At 39.5% G+C, this 16792-nt stretch overlaps 1 protein-coding gene across 5 annotated transcripts in view; it reads left to right on the top strand.

Annotated features, from left to right (window-relative positions):
* The window catches only part of BICC1 (BicC family RNA binding protein 1), a 352248-nt gene extending 335846 nt beyond the window's left edge, over window positions 1-16402 (top strand). For 3 of the 5 annotated variants that reach the window (XM_070364950.1, XM_005898905.3, XM_070364953.1), the window contains exons 19-21: window positions 5421-5581; window positions 8167-8266; window positions 13782-16402. In XM_070364950.1, coding sequence (XP_070221051.1) covers window positions 5421-5581; window positions 8167-8266; window positions 13782-13912 — 392 coding nt within the window. In that variant the 3' untranslated portion in view covers window positions 13913-16402. Of the gene's footprint in view, window positions 1-5420; window positions 5582-8166; window positions 8267-11056; window positions 11136-13781 lie in introns of all 5 variants that reach the window. The other 2 variants (XM_070364952.1, XM_070364951.1) reach the window with 2 other exon arrangements.
* Window positions 16403-16792: the final 390 nt, after the last annotated feature.

Here is a 16792-nt window from a genome sequence, read left to right as displayed (position 1 = left end):
AGATTGATTAAAGAAGCACTGTTCTTTAGCTGTTGTCACATGTTTTAAGAGCCTGGGGTAACTACTGTAAGTAGTTAAGATAAAACCAAATTTTTTTTAAAAAAGCTGTGTACCATAATAAATATTTATCACTAAGAGTATTTTAAAATATTTTTAAACTTTTACTGATGTATTGCTTAATTCAGCATCTGTAAAGTATTATCATTTAAACACGAACAACAAAGCATGTCCTCAGTGTAAGAAAGGATGTAAATGTCTTTTTGTTGTTCAGTCCCTAGGTTGTGTCCAACTCTCTGCAACCCCATGGCCTCCTGCACGCCAGGCTCCTCTGCCCTCCACTATCTTCCAGAGTTTGCTCAGCTTCATGTCCATTGAGTCAGTGATGCCTTCTAACCATCTCATCCTCTGCCACCCCCTTCTCCTTTTGCCTTCAGTCTTTACCAGTATCAGGGTCTTTTCCAGTAACTTGGTTCTTTGTATCAGGTGGCCAAAGTATTGAAGCTTCAGCTTCAGCATTAGTCCTTCCAATGACTGTTCAGGATTGATTTCCTTGCTTGATCTCCTTGCTTTCCAAGGGGCACTCAAGTCTTCTCTAGCACCACTATTTGAAAGCATTAATTCTTGGGCATTCAGCATTCTTTATGGTCCATTTGTACATGATTACTGGAAAAACCAAGCTTGGCCTGTAGGGACCTTTGTTGGCAAAATGATGTCTCAGCTTTTTAATGTGCTGCCTAGGTTTATCATAGCTTTCCTTCCAAAGAGCAAGCATCTTTTAATTTTATAGCTGCCAGTCACTGTCCGAAGTTATTTTGAAGCCCAAGAAAATAAAATCTGTCACAGCTTCTCATTTATTTGCCATGAAGTGATGGGACTGGATGCCATGATCTTAGCTTTTTTAATGTTAAGTTTCAAGCTAGCATTTTCACTCTCCTCTTTCACTCTCATCAAGAAATTCTTTAGTTCCCCTTCACTTTCTGCTATTGGAGTGGTTTTATTATCTGCATATCTGAGGTTGTTGATATTTCTCCCGGCAATCTTGATTCCAGGTTGTGAGTCATCCAGCCTGGCATGATGTACTTTAGATAGAAGTTAAATAAGCAGAGCGATAGTAGGCAGCTTTGTCATACTCCTTTCTCAGCTCTGAGTCAGTCAGTTCCATTGTTGTTTCTCGACCCACATACAGGTTTCTCAGGAGACAGGTAAGGTGGTCTGGTATTCCAGACTGGTATTAAGAATTTTCCGGTTTGTTATGATCCACACAGGTTAATGGATTTAGTGCAGTCAGTGAAGCAAAAGTACATGTTTTTCTGTAACTCCCTCGCTTTCTCTGTGATCCAATGAATGTTGGCATTTGATCTCTGGTTCCTGTGCCTTTTCTAAATCCAGCTTGCACATCTGGAAGTTTTTAGTTCATATACTCCTGACGCCTAGCTTGAATGATTTTGAGCATTACTTTGCCTGCATGCAAAATGAGCAAGACTCTTGAGAGTCCCTTGGACTGCAAGGAGATCCAACCAGTCCATTCTGAAGGAGATCAGCCCTGGGATTTCTTTGGATGCTAAAGCTCAAACTCCAGTACTTTGGCCACCTCATGCGAAGAGTTGACTCATTGGAAAAGACTCTGATGCTGGGAGGGATTGGGGGCAGGAGGAGAAGGGGACGACAGAGGATGAGATGGCTGGATGGCATCACCGACTCGATGGACGTGAGTCTGAATGAACTCCGGGAGTTGGTGATGGACAGGGCGGCCTGGCGTGCTGCGATTCATGGGGTCGCGAAGAGTGGGACACGACTGAGTGACTGAACTGAACTGTACAGTAGTTTGAGCATTCTTTGGCATTGCCTTTCTTTGGGATTGGAATGAAAACTGACCTTTTCCAGTCCTGTGGCCACTGCTGAGTTTTGCAGTTTGCTGACATGAGTGCAGCATGTTCCCAGCATCGTCTGGTTTAGGGTTTTACATAGCTCAGTTAGAGTTCTGTCACCTCTGTTAGTTTTGTTTGAGTAGTGCTTCCCACGGCCCACTTGATTTCCTACTCTAGGATGTCTGGCTCTAGGTGAGTGACCACGTCATAGTGGTTATCCCACGTTTTTGTATAGTTATCCCACCTTTTCTGTATAGTTCTGTGCTTTCTTGCCACCTCTTCTTAATTTCTTCTGCTTCTATTAGGTCCTCATCATTTCTGTCATTTATCCTGCCCATCCATGCATGAAATATTCCCATGATGTCTCCAGTTTTCTTGAAGAGATCTCTAGACTTTCCCACTCTACTTTTTCCTCTACTTCTTTGCATTGTTCCTTTAAGAAGGCCTTCTTATCTCTCCTTGCTATTCTCTGAAACTGTGCATTCAATTGGGTATATTTTTCCCTTTAACCTTTGCCCTTTGCTTCTCTTCTTTGTTCAGCTATTTTTAAAGCCTACTCAGACAACCACTTTGCCTTCTTCCTTTTTTTTCCTTTGGGATGACTTTGGTCACTGCCTCCTATACGATGTTACAAACCTCCATCCATAGTTCTTTAGGTGCTCAGTCTACCAGATATAATCCCTTGAATCTATTTGTAACCTCCACTGTATAATCATAAGGGATTTGATTTAGGTCATACTTGAATGTCTTAGTCATTTTCCCTACTTTCTTCAGTTGAAGCCTGAATTTTGCAATAAGGAGCTCATGATCTGAGCCACGGTCAGATCCAAGTCTTGTTTATGCTGACTATATAGAGCTCCTCCATATTTGGCTGCAAAGAACATAGTCAATCTGATTTCAGTGTTGACCATCTGGTGATGTCCATGGGTAGAGTCGTCTCTTGGGTTGTTGGAAATTGGTGTTTGCTATGACCAGGGCGTTCTCTTGACAGAACTGTTAGCCCTTGCCCTGCTTCATTTTGCACACCAAGGCCAAACTTGCTGTTGTTCCGGGTGATCTAGTCTAGATCATCATCTAGTCCCCTGTGATGAAAAGGACATTTATTTTTGCTGTTACTTCTGGAAGATCTTGTAGGTCTTCGTAAAATCGGTCAACTTCAGCTGCTTCGGCATCTGTGGTTGGGCATAGGCTTGGATTACTGTGATGTTGAATAGTTTGCCTTGGAAATGAACTGAGATCATTCTGTCATTTTTGAGATTGCACCCAAGTACTGTGTTTCCAACTCTTTTGTTGACTATGATGGCTACTCCCTTTCTTCTAAGGATTCTTGCCCAGAGTAGTAGACATAATGGTCATCTGAATTAAATTCACCCATTCCTATCCATTTTAGTTCCCTGCTTTCTAAGATGTCATTTTTGTACTAAGTCTTTAAAATATGGTGTGTTATTTCACATTTACAGAAAAATTTTCAGTTTCCACTAGCAGATTTCAGGTGCTCGATTGCCACAAGTTGCCAATGACTACTGTACTGATCAAAAAAGTTTTAGGTAATTTTCTTGACCCCCTTTTCAAAGTCACGAATATATAGGTTTTCTCTGGGAATCCCTGTTATACCAACTGTTCCACTGTTATTCTCGTTTTTAAAAATTTTTTATTGGAGTGCAGTTGCTTTACAATGTTGTATTAGTTTCAGCTGCAGAGCACAGTGAATCAGTGATACGTATACATATATTTCCTCTTTTGGGGAATTTCCTCTAATTTAGGTTGCCACAGACCACTGAGTAAAGTTTACTGAGCTGTATAGTGGACTCTCATTAATTATCTATTTTATACATAGTATCAATACTGTATGTATGTCAGTCCCAATCTCCCAGTTCATCCCATCACCCTCCACTCCTTCCTCGGTGTCCATACATTTGTTCTCTACATCTGTGTCTCTATTTCTGTTTTGCAAAAAAGATCATCTGTACCATTGTTTTAGATTCCACATATATGCATTAATATATATGATATTTGTTCTTCTGACTTACTTCACTCAAAATGATAGTCTCTAGGTCCATCAGTATCTTTATATATGATCCAATTTTGTTCCTTTTTGTGGCTGAGTAATATTCCATTGTATATATGTACCACATTTTGTTTATCCATTCCTCTGTTGATGGACATTGAGGTTGCCTTTTTTCCCCTTAAAGAGAGTAAATTTATCATTGGGACAGCAAGTTGTATGGTCAGCCAGCCCGCTTCCGTTTTGTCAAGTCCAGGAGTCACTCCAGTGCAATCATCATACTCTGTTTTGTATCAGCTTTGAACCACTACCTCACTGGTCATTACTCCTCAGTCTTTTTAGTGATTCTGGGGTCTTACCTTCTATTGGTGGAGTGTTCCAGGGCTCAGGGCCTCTTCACTTTGGTCCTAGATCCTTTCCCCTACATATTCTTCCCCAAAGAGATAAAACATCTGTTTTTAAAAGAAAGAGAAACCTTATGAAGAAATTCCTTCCACTTGAGACCTGTCTAGGACTTCTGAGCCAGGAGATGAAAACAACCAGAGAAAATGATGAGTGGCCATACAGAACATTCTTAGATTTGGTGAATGCATTGATCCTAGAGGAGATTAGATGGATCTTATTAGCTCGGTGAGTGTCCTCTGCCCTCATCTCTCTGGGAATCCTTGCCAAAGCAGCATCTTTGGTAGAATTCCCAAAGGGAGGAGAGTTAATTGTTGATTAGAGGGATAGGAATGGCTGCACAGCTCTGCTAGATTCTCCAAAGCTGCCCTTGCACGCTCTGTGGGTATCTGGTCAAATACTTGGTATGGCTCACTAGTCTGTCACCCAACTGTGCATGCCATTGGGTCTGAGAACCACAGACAATACGTAGAAATCTTTACCCGCCAGATCAGGAGGAGAATCCAGGCAAAGTTTGAAATGTCTTAGAATTTCCCCTAAGAGGTGGGTATGTTTGTTGTAAGTTAAACGCAGGAACTCCAGCATCATTCTTTTCATTTCACATGTTCCTCTTCATTTTGGAGCACTCTATTTCAGGAACTCATTGCCCAGTTATGTTGGAGGGAAATGGGATTTATATGTGGTAATATCACAGAATTTCTTTGACCATAGGAAAGCACAAGTGTGGATACAGAGGCCCAGCCTGCATGCAAGAGGAGCCCGTAACTTTCCTTACCTTTATTGTGTCCTAGGGATCTTCCTTCCAATTCCTCATTTAATTCACATCAAATCAATTATAAAGAGCAAATGTTTCTGAATGCTGAGGGAGAATATGATTAATGATTATTAACTACAGAGACATTGTTGCTGAATTGCTGTCTCCCAAGTGTACCATTTTAAATGGCAAGAGCCTCCCTGAAAGCAATAACCAGCATTTCCTTAATGAAAAGCCAATGTTTCAGTAAAGGATTTGCTGTGTTTCTGTAGCAACTGCTCTATTCAGCCCAAAACAATGAATCTGAAATATTTGAGTGATTAAAACTTTTAATTAAACCGTCCTCTCTCTGGGCATTCCCACTTCACGCCTGTCTCTGCTCTGCCTTCAGCGGAACACTATCTCAGCAGCAGCAATTACATGGACTGCATTTCCTCGCTGACAGGAAGCAACGGCTGCAACCTGAGCAGCTCTTTCAAAGGCTCTGACCTCCCTGAGCTCTTCAGCAAACTGGGCCTGGGCAAATACACAGACGTCTTCCAGCAACAAGAGGTCAGTCGGTATTTATTTTCCCAGGCGTCTTTGTCTTGGTTGTATGTATGCTGACTTCTAGAAGGAAATCCCTCATTGACCTATGACTGTGCTTTCACTGAGCATTTATTCAAGTCTCATAGCTTGTTTTTGCCAAGAAAATTGTCATTTCTAGTTTATTTAGTGCAACTGGTAAACACAGGATGGCAGAAATAGAGGAAACTGTGCTTGCAGAAACACACACAGCTATCCTTCGCCAGTTTTAGCTGAAAGACCTGATGAGTGTCGTGATTCACGTTAACTTCTGACTCGTACCTCCCTGAAGGTTGGCAGCAACTCTATTTAAGAAGATTTTGTTCTCTCGTCACTGGTACCTTCATTTGTGGCGCTTAAAAGTTAATAGCATCTGAAATAAATAACCATAGTTCTTTTTTGACACCATCCTAATTATATTACGGAAGAGTGATCTCATAGAATATAATGTGCTTTTTATAGATGTTAACTTATTAATTTACTGTTTGGGTTTTGTCTGAACTGAGACAGAACTAAGATGTCTCCTGAAACATCTCTACCATGGATTTTGGTCAAACTGATCAGCCATGGCCATGATGCACTGGCATAAGGAGAAGACCCCCTAAGCATGGTTCTTTCTAATCATGTTGTCATGTTATCAAGGCACCAGAAACTATTCAGAGAATAGTTCTCTAAATGTATCTATTTTCCAAATCCTGACATCATCCAAGTTTCATGCTAGTTGGCTTTACTTCATGGGAAGAGCACATGCCAGTAATTCCCTGGCATGCATTAGTCAAAGAATCTATGATTTTTATTAGGCACTTTATAGCATAAATTTAATGTATTGTCCATAATTTAATTGCTGAACTTTTTTGTTCTTTTCACACTCCCCAAATGTTGTCATGTGTATTTTGGACTTTAGGACAACTATTTTGTTTCCTTTTTTCTAAATCTAGATTAGTATTCATGTAGCCAAAGATTTTCTAAGTTGAATAACACGTTCATCATCTGTGCACTAAAGAACTGCATTTATTTACTTAGCCTTGCTGGTTGGATGCAGGTGGCTAATTGAGAAGCTCAAAGCTGAGGAGTTTTAACTTGTTCATGCACATCAGGTTTTAGAAATAAGTAACTAGATGGTGTTTGGTGATATCCTGGGTTTGTTTTTAATCTGTATTTCCTATTTGAAGATGCACATAAATTAATTTAATATGGGTGCTTGCTATCTAGTTACTTCAAAAAGGAAGAAAACATAATGTCATACTGGCAAACTGCAACCTGCTGCCTAATTTTGTAAATAAAATTTTGTTGGAACACAGCCATACCAACTCAGTGACTTCATATTGCCCATGATTGCTTTTGAGCTAAATCAGTGGAGTTTGAGTACTTGCAACAGAGACAGTATTGGCCTGGTGAGCCTAAACTAGTTATTCTCTGGCCCTTTAAAAAGAGTTTGAGGACCCTGTAAGTGTCTTCACTGGATAGAATTGCTAAAAAAAAATATCTCCAGACCTGTTGCAAATGATAAATGAAAGGGATTTTCAAGATCTGGATGTAACCTTCAAAATCAAAACAGAAAATTTCAAATTAATTGCTATATAATTTGAATAAAAAGTGTATTTTACTAGTTTCAGGTGTGTTGAAATTTGGTACTGTTCTCTTCATATAGGATATTTTCTCATATACAGATATGACTTAACAGGAATCCCCCATTAAGTAACCATGTGAGATTTAATATATTGTAAGCAGGATGAAGATTAGCAACTTTCATAGATGATATGTCTGAATACATTATTGCTAACCATAGCTGCTGACTATTTTACCCCTTTAGCGAACACACTTCATTATATCTAGGATCATGTTTAATGCCCCGAACAACCCTGTGAGGTATCATCAACCCTGAGTGCCCACAATGAGTAATTGCAGAATCAGAACTTGAACCCAAGCCTCTCTGGCTTCAGAGCCCATTGCCTTTCTGCCCCTCTAGCGGTTTTCAAGGCAGGATGGGATTATTGGGGTGGTTCCCTCCACACATTTTTGCCGATGCCAGGAAGTACAATTATACTGTCTCTTGGAATACTTCATATATGCCACTCTCAGAGATGGTCAGCTGGACTGAGCCAAGGGAATCATGGGTCTGAGTTACACTGTGAATTCTGCTCTCATTTTTATGTAGAGCACACTTAGAGATACACTATATGGTATTATTCAGTCCCTTTTAATGGAGATATACTTACCTGAGTCAGAATCTAAAACTAAGAAATGTTTTCTCTCTTCTGGACGGGTATATATTCTTTATCAGGGCATGAAAAACTGTGCCATTTCTTTTTCCCTTTTTGCTTTGGCTTCCAGGATGCTAAGACCTAAGTGTGTTGCAGTAAGACTAAGTATACAGAGTCTTCTGCTAGAATCATCGGTTTCATTTGACCACCTTTATAACCTAACTGTTGTCCCTTCGGTGGTGTTTGTACCACAACCATTGTTCTTTGGAAGCCAGCAAAGCATAATAAGTATAGCAGTTGGTTGAACTTATACCAAGGAAGAACTAAGCACTTACTATATTGACCATAGATTTACTTGTTCACCCACAGATCGATCTTCAGACATTCCTCACTCTCACAGATCAGGATCTGAAGGAGCTGGGAATCACGACTTTTGGTGCCAGAAGGAAAATGCTGCTTGCGATCTCAGGTGAATATAACTGTTCTTCTTTATATCTTAAACCTGGAGACTCTCTGCCATGGTCTCAGCCAGTGGGGCTGGTTCTGCTTCCTACCTGGCAGCTTTGTGGTTGTGGTTTCAGAGTGTTTTTCCACTAACAGTGTAACAGATGCTGAGGGTACCCCCACCCCTTCACCAAGGCACTGCCTGAAAACCTGCCTTGACTATATTCAGATCCCTGAAAACAGATCTCTTTCGAGAGATCTAACCAGAATTTCCCTTTGCAGAACATGGGGATGGAGGAGCAGTTTGAATCTCTGTGTTGCAGTTGTGTGAAGTGCTAATCATTGGGTTCATGAGTAATTATTCTGGATTGGCTGTCATGCTTTAAATACACGTGTCCTTGTAGAGCAGCTGAGATCATTGCAGCAGAGAGAAAGAAAATGTTCTTCGGTACAGCTGGAACCTGGCAGTATTTCTTGTCTTAATGCTTTTTAACTTTCTCCAAAGCTTTAACAGAATTTGCGAGTCACAGAAGAGGGTAGTATCCTGAAAGCAGTCACAGAATGAAGGAAAGTGTGAAGGTCTGTGTCCCAGACCACTGCCTTTGTTCATCTTTCGCGTGTTCTGTGTGTAAGAAAATGCTGTGCATGTTTACTAGGTACCTCTCATGTGAAAGGAATGGCCAAGAGTCCTATGAGTGTAAGCCAAGAGTCATAACAGTGTACCTCAAAAAGGTGTTCAGAGAAACATGAGGAAGAAATTTGGGAGGCAACAAAACAAGGTTATGGAAGATTTTCTGATTAAGTTCATGAATGCCAATTTTATATGTGTGCCAGTCTCTTAAAAAGAGACAGCAAGGGCAGAAGCCAAATGTTAGGTGTGATGAGAAAATTATGTTGCTTTTTCAAAACACCAAATTTGCAGGCTATGCCTTTGAGGCCAGCAGTGGCATCCAACTGGTGAAAGTTCTTTATAAACAATATTCGCTAATCAAATCATCAAATGAAATTAAAAGCCTCAGTGCTTTTCCATGTTATTTTAGCAGCAGATTGCTTTTCCATTGGATTATAGAAGCAGATCAACCCCACCGACCTCCCCACAGGAAATCTTACATACAGACCTAATACCCGAAGCAGATATAAGCAGAATAGTCTTGAAATGGGGTAGAAACTGAGCTACTGAGCAGCCTGGTAGGCCTCTCCATGGATAGAGCTCTGTACATAACAGTCTGAGAAGTCTTCATGCCCGCTGTGTACTGAAGCAGCTGCACTGATGGAGCTCCATAGGGCGGCCACTGTTTTTCTTGTTCATTCGTAAAATTAGCTTGGTTATAGTGGAAGGAACACTGTTCACATAAGGAGATCCGAGATTTGCCTCTCCAAGTCATACACCCTTGGGTGAGTTTCCAGATCTCTTTTGATTTTGGTTTCTTAATCATGAAGATAGACTGGAGTATATGATCATGTCAGGTCACCTTCCAGTTCTAATATCTGTCCTTCCGTATGGTATATCATCAGACACAGTGAAGATAACCTACAATTTTAACAATATGTATCATTAGTAGGGTACTCCCCTTTGTTTTTTTTTTTTTTAACTATATGTGGCAATAGAATAGTTTTCAACTTGTTTACCTGAAAGCTAAGTTTCAGAAGGCTACTTCTGGACCCAAATTAACTTCATATATTTTTTATATTTCTTTTATTAATTTGAAAATGAAATTAATATACTACTTGGAACTTTATTAACTCAATCACCATGTCTATACTGTGGGGCCGCACATTTATACCACAGAAGTGTATGTTTCAGAACTCTATACTTTTTCACTAGAGGTCTGTGGAATGTCTGTGACTGTATAATGAAAATTTAGTCGTTCCTTTGTGCAGCAACCCAATTCCAAACTGTAAAGCTTCCAGCAACAAGCAGATGTCTCTAAATGTTTTCATAGATTCCAGGCAGATCATCAGTACTTGTACTCTGGAATACATTGGTGGTGATTCTGGGTCGGTTTTGGTGTGGGCGGTGGGGGGGACTAGGGTGCAAAACATGAGGGGTTTTCAGTTCTCATTTAAGAAAAATAATTTCTCCAGTCATCGTCTTCAGTGTGGTTCTAACTGAGGTTATATCCTGCTTCTACAGACTGCCTCTCTCAGTGGGGTTCACAGGTCCTCTTGCTTTTAAAGGGAATTAGAAACTTTGAATAAGATACCTTATGAATGCTCTGTACAGCAGGAAGTGTTTGATTATTATAAGGGTGATTTTGGTGAGTGCATTTGTTTGAACCTGGTAAATCATTTTCTCTGCAGGGAGTAAGTTTTTGAGAAACCCTTCATTGAAAAGCTTCTTTTTCCAATTCAGTTCCTCTGATAACAAAGACATTCATTTAAAGTCTCAGGACACTTCATTTCCAGATAGACGCAGGGTAGCAGGGAGGCCTTAGCATCTGTCTTGTGGTTACATAGGTTGGCTAGATACAGAGTTTGCTCAAATTACTTTTTAAAATTTTTGTAGATTTTTAACTTATAATTGAGTTGTTCTTTCAGTACTGGGTTTGGTTTGCTTTTAATCTTGGGCCAGAAGACACATATTTTAATATTACAGGAGGAGATGAGATTCCTCTCCTCTAGAGATGGGTCAGAGAAAACAATTTTTGCCTCCAAATACATGATTTTTGGAAGATTCATGGATTTCTCTCTGAGTATGGTAGTGATTGGTTAACTAAACGTACAGGGACTATGCGACAGGAAGTGTAGCATCCTGTTGACAGGCTTTCCACCACAGCCTCAGGTAGATCTAACATTTCCCGACCTATTCTTTTAGTTTGTGACTCTGTTCAGATCCGCAACAAGATCCTGAGAGCTGCCAGGATTGTGTGAACCTTGGAATTTCAAAGAAAAAGGTTGGTATTTTCTCAAACTATCCCTTAGGCTTACTGAAAAAAATCAGAAGAGGGAGCTTGCTTTTTAATTTAAAAAACAAAAACTAAAGTCTCTTCAGTAGGACTTTGATCCTTGATAATCTCTCTTAAAAGGTTTCTCTCCCTGCTTCACACTTGGAATATCTCTATGTATGTACTCTTAGAAATTACATCTTTAGGGAATGGCTGAAATCTTCATGATCATTTATTCTCTCAAAAATCTAGTTGATGTGACTTTTCAGAATGAAGTTTTCAATGTCTATTAAAAATTTTTGTCTTCAATGGCCCAATTATTCTCCATGAGCATCTGAAAACAGTGTTTGATCTAACTCCTTTCTTTTCCTTCTCTGTAGTGGGGGAATGAATGTCCTCCTGACTCATGGGTTCTTGCCCCCAAAGAAAATGGAGGCCAAAGAAAGTCTCCTATCTGAAGGTGATAAAACTTTTCCAGGCTGTGTTTAAGGGGAATCATTTATTTTTAACTCTGCTATAAGTTTGCCTTTAAATATATTCAATTCTGTCTTGAATTGTGATTTTATATATTGTTTTTAAAATGAGATACATGTAATAGGAATGTTACTGCTACTGTCTTTCTGTAGGAACTTGAGACAGTAGCCATCTGTATGCATGCCTGCATGTGTGTATTGCTTGTAATATTTTCCTTGCTTCTTTATTTTCTAAGCTTTGTTTTTCTATTTAGAAAGTAATTTTGGTACAGATATAAATTATGAAGGAAAGCTCTGTTACCTGGCATACCTGGAACTACCAGTTTCTCAACTTTGTACTCCTGATACCTCAGGTGGTCTCTGCCCAATGGATGGATCACAGCAGCTGGTGGCAGAGTCCTTTGCATCAGGCAGGCAGGGTTTCAGCTCTGTCACCAACAGCCACGTGGGCAAGTTACTTTGTAAAACGCGACTTTCTTACCTGTAAAATTGAGGATAGTAATACTATCTGCCCCTCAAGGAGGAGTTAAATAGCACGCAATGAATGTAGGCTGTGATAAATCACTGTTGTTTCTCTTCTCCCCTAAGACCTAAACGTGCACAGGAATGGCGTGTCTCCGCTCTTGCATCACCCCTGAGACAGTCAGTTACATTTTGGAAAGCAAGTGGGGTGAAATGTTAAGGGTTCTGGTCCCTCTTCAAGAACTTGGGAGACAAGAGTGTATCTGGCCATATGGCTGTCCCTGGCCACCTCGGACCCCCTGCCACCTGCTTGAGTCTGTTCTCATCCCCAGCATTCCTGTAGCAAGCCGTAGCTTTCTGTAACCTCAGAATTTAGAATGGGGTTGTGTGCGTGTATATGGTTGAAGAAGTTCTGTGTACTACGCAGATTATTAAAGGTACTGAATCAGGTGCTTCACCATCCTCCTAGAGAAAGACAACAGCTTTAAGCATATGAACTATTTAATCCGTATATTTGAGATAGAATAAATCTGAAGATACATTTGACCCTTGAACCACACGAGAGTTAATCCTCATGTAACTAGCTTATAGTCACCTTCGTATCCACAGTTTCTTTGCAGTTTCCACCTGGCCTGTAATACTGTAGTACTTACTGTTGAAAAATACCCTTCTATAAGTAGACCCACTCTCTTCAAATCTGCGGTATTCAGGGGTCAGCTGTATCTGCATTTGGTGGCTATCAGAAACACTGCTTTCTAGTCTGACAATTCTGTGTGCTTGTGTGTATTCATTAGTAATAATTACGTCCGTTGACTTGAGGATTTGTGAGTGTGTGTATGGAGGGGAGGACAGGGCACTGTATAGTCATGAACAGGTAGGCTGCTTCAATTTTTCACTATTCTGATTAATAATTTTTAGTTGGGAAAAGAAACTAAACAGCACTCTGGTTCAAAACTAAATTATATAAAACTAAATTCCAGGATCTTCTTAGTTTTTCCCTGAAAATCTGGATTCACGTATTGGTTGTTTTCAATTGTATTAATTTCCTTAACTGTTGCTGTTTTTACTAAGTTGATTTTTTATTCAAAGAAACCTCTCACTGATATATTTCTTCATATAATTCTTTCTGACTCGAGGAGTGTAGGCATCGTGAGTCAGTGGAGCCACCGGGCTGTGGCTTAACACGTCACCGCTTTTTAAGTAGTCTCGTGTTTAGGTACGAGGTCCTCTTTTCATGTCTGACTTAAATAATTTAATGATCACTCTGTTTGACATGGATGAGTCTAATGAGCTGTAATAATGTTCTATGTCACTGGGTAGTACATCCTGTCATGTACCTTCCACCAACTTTGATGGTCCCCTCCCTTTGCCTCTGAAAGGACATTTAGGGTAGGTCAAACTATTTTGTATATTTGGGCTTGAAAGGGTTCTGAGAATGACATATTCCCCAGAGAGTTTCTAAACTGCAGTAAAATGATTTGCTGTCCTTGGTTCTCTCAGCTACACATGCTGCCTTTCATATCAGACTTTTGATTTTGAGCATTTCAAAAATGTCTTGATGGTCAACTTAAAGGTTTTCCTTTTGCTACCTACTGGACTCCGCCCCCCCCACCCCCACCCAAACCTACTGCATCACCATTTTCTGAGCTCTTCTGCCCAGTCCCAAAGACTTTAGAACTTCTCCCTTGGGTTCCTAATAAGTCTCTGTTTCTCTCTCCAGAACTAAATAAAAACCGAAGAAAGCTCTTTGAACCGCCAAATACACGCACCTCTTTCCTGGAAGGCGGAGCAAGTGGGAGGCTACCCCGTCAGTATCACGCGGACATTGCTAGCGTCAGTGGCCGCTGGTAGCGGTGCCCTCAGGCATGTGCCCTCCAGCTGTCAAGCTGGATGCAGGAGATCTGTGAACGGCCTTCACTGCACACCGTCCTCAGCATTCTGGGTGTCTGGTATCAGGACCAAAGCATCTTATTCACACCTGAACTTTGTGCCAAGAAGGAAGAAAAGAGAGAAGATGTTCTTATGTCATCATACCAAATGCCACATGCGGATTATTTTTTTCCCTAATGGCAACTGGACAGAATTTGCAATATGGGGGTAGGGCTTTATTTCCTCTTTTTATTTACCTATATAACATATGCACTGATTTTTTACTTAACATGAAGGATGAGTTGACATCTGGGATGCCAGAAAACACAGAAGTTATTTTGTTTGCTTGTTTTAGTATTGGGGGATTTTTTTTTTTAATAATCAAAGTGGAATTTTCTGGTACTGCTTTAAAATAATTATTGAGGTCTTTCAGCACTTTACACTTTCTAATTTCTTGTCCTGTGGAAATTATCTCTCTCTCATTTTTATGTCACCTGATGTATTGGTACAAATCAGATTTAGTCACATTTTTCTGACTGCGTTAAACTTTTATTTGAAATAGTACTGGATTATTAGTTTTTGTGCAGAGTATTCTGTGACTTTGGGAAACCTAAGTGACTCCCCTTGGTTATGGACCGGTTCTGTTCATTTATGTCAACATCCTAGAAATACTTTATAATGAACCAAGTTCACTGGAACAGGTGCGAGCAAAGAAAGACCAAATGGACTTTGCAATATTAACCCTTTGCAGTCATCATATTTAGCTGCTGCCTTTATTGCTAAAGTGATTTTAATGGTTGTCTGAAGGCAAAGGGCTATTTTTAGTATACTGCCACTAAAGGACACTTATTTATATCAAACTTTTATTTTTTAGATATTATAAGCATACAGTACATAACTGATTAAATTGATATCTACTAGAGATTTATGGTAGAGAATGGACGGCATTCAATAACTGGAGCCCTGGATTGTCACTTTATTTAAAAAAGACAAATAATCATCTGACAAGACAGCACTGTTGCCATGAGGAGGAAAAATACATTACTGTCCTTGTGTACACATTAGCTGTGCTCCATATGGTCATAGGACTTTCCTAAAACCATATCAGTCTGCTTGAAGTAGACTTGGGTTTCTTGAGACTGGAAAGGTTTTATTTAAGTCTCTATCTAGGGTGACAGTTTATAAAGACAGCAGAGTTCTGAAGGAGGAAAAATAAGACTTCTGTAAGCGGCTAAACTCATTGTAACAATCTTGATACTGTGAAAGTCCAAGAAATCAGGCAACGTTGTTTTCTGGGTCTTTTTAGACATCTTTTTGTGGATTTATGAAGGGTTTTCAATCCATGAAGACAATCACTAAGTGCCTCTCTTTCTTCAAAGCAATATTATTTCCAAGTGTATGAATTTGTTGGAAAACTTTCCCATTAGGAATGTGGTGACTTCCCTGTACTGTAATGCCTTATTTATGTTCAGTATTCAAGACTTTCTTCTGCATGGACATAAACCACTGCTGAGTGCTCTTCCAGAAAGCGTTAGAGTCATACACACAACTGGGGACTTTCGTACAAATGTGGGGTAAGAAATACTTGGCTAATCGTTAAAGTAAGAACAAAAACCAAGAGAGAAATATTGCACACAGAAAAATTTTCACTTAAAAAGTACTGGTTACCTTGAAGGCATAGGTAATGGGCCTGTCATAAAGTTATCAATTATAATAGCACTAAGGGGATGTCCATTTCTGAAAGGAACTGTATCTACTTATGGATGTAGAACTAAATTGTTCCCTTTGCAAACGGAATGGAATCATCCTGCACACAGGGAGCATGGATGCAGGTCAGCACATGGAGCTCCCTGACATATACGGCTATATGAACACATCATGCCACACATTCAGCATACAATAAGAATTCCAGATTTGTTTCCTGTGCAAAAATACAGTGCTCTAAATGTTATCATTTCTTTAATAAGATCTTGGCCCCCACAAAACAGTCATTTGGAGTCTTTTCCCAACTCTCCACCATGCATTTGCAACAGGAGGAAGATGGAATGAATTTGCAGTATTGAGTGGATATAGGTTTTACGAGCAGTGCTTTGATATTATGCCAAAGGGAAAACTCTCCCAATTAAACCTAGATTAAATAGAGTGGCTAAAAAAAAATAAAAACACTGGAAATTACTCTTCTCACTTTCTCGATGCAATGAAGGGAATATGACACTACAGTATACCATGTTGTCAGTGTTATATGATGCACAAAATATTTGGATTATTTGAATAAATGTTTTTAATCGATCTGTGCCTTAATAGTGACCGGTTATCTGTAAATATAGAACAGATACAGATTGTATTTTTGTGTGGGTTTTTTGTCCTTTTAGTGATTTTTTTTAAAATGAGAGATGGAATTAAACATTGAAAATGGGAATTTTTCTAAACTAATCAGTTGTTATATGAAAAATAAATTTATATAACCCCTTTGTATTGCCCTTGCTACATGAAATGTGTCTTTGTTTTCTAACTTTTCTATTCTCAGCAGAATTGAAAGACATTTCTGCAAGTTGAATTAAATATCCACTGTCCATACTCTTGTTTTGCATTGACAGTCCTCATTTTCAGCAAAAAACGAAGGCACTTTATTTTAGCCAGAGAATCCAGCACCAGTAATCATCAATCATTTTTTCTGTGCTCACCAATAGGTACATATATAAAGAGTAAGATGATGAAACAGGTTTTATTCTTGTTCATTCTTCTTTTTTAAAAATACAGACTTCAGTGTATGATCGCTTTGACAACCTCATCCATCAGCAAAGGAGCTCCTTACTAAAGTGAAGCTGGGCTTTCTGACCCAGGTTCTCATTTCAGAGACTG

Source organism: Bos mutus, chromosome 28, assembly GCF_027580195.1.
Source record: "Bos mutus isolate GX-2022 chromosome 28, NWIPB_WYAK_1.1, whole genome shotgun sequence".
Classification (NCBI taxonomy): domain Eukaryota; kingdom Metazoa; phylum Chordata; class Mammalia; order Artiodactyla; family Bovidae; genus Bos; species Bos mutus.
This window is presented reverse-complemented; position numbering and strand designations above follow the sequence as displayed.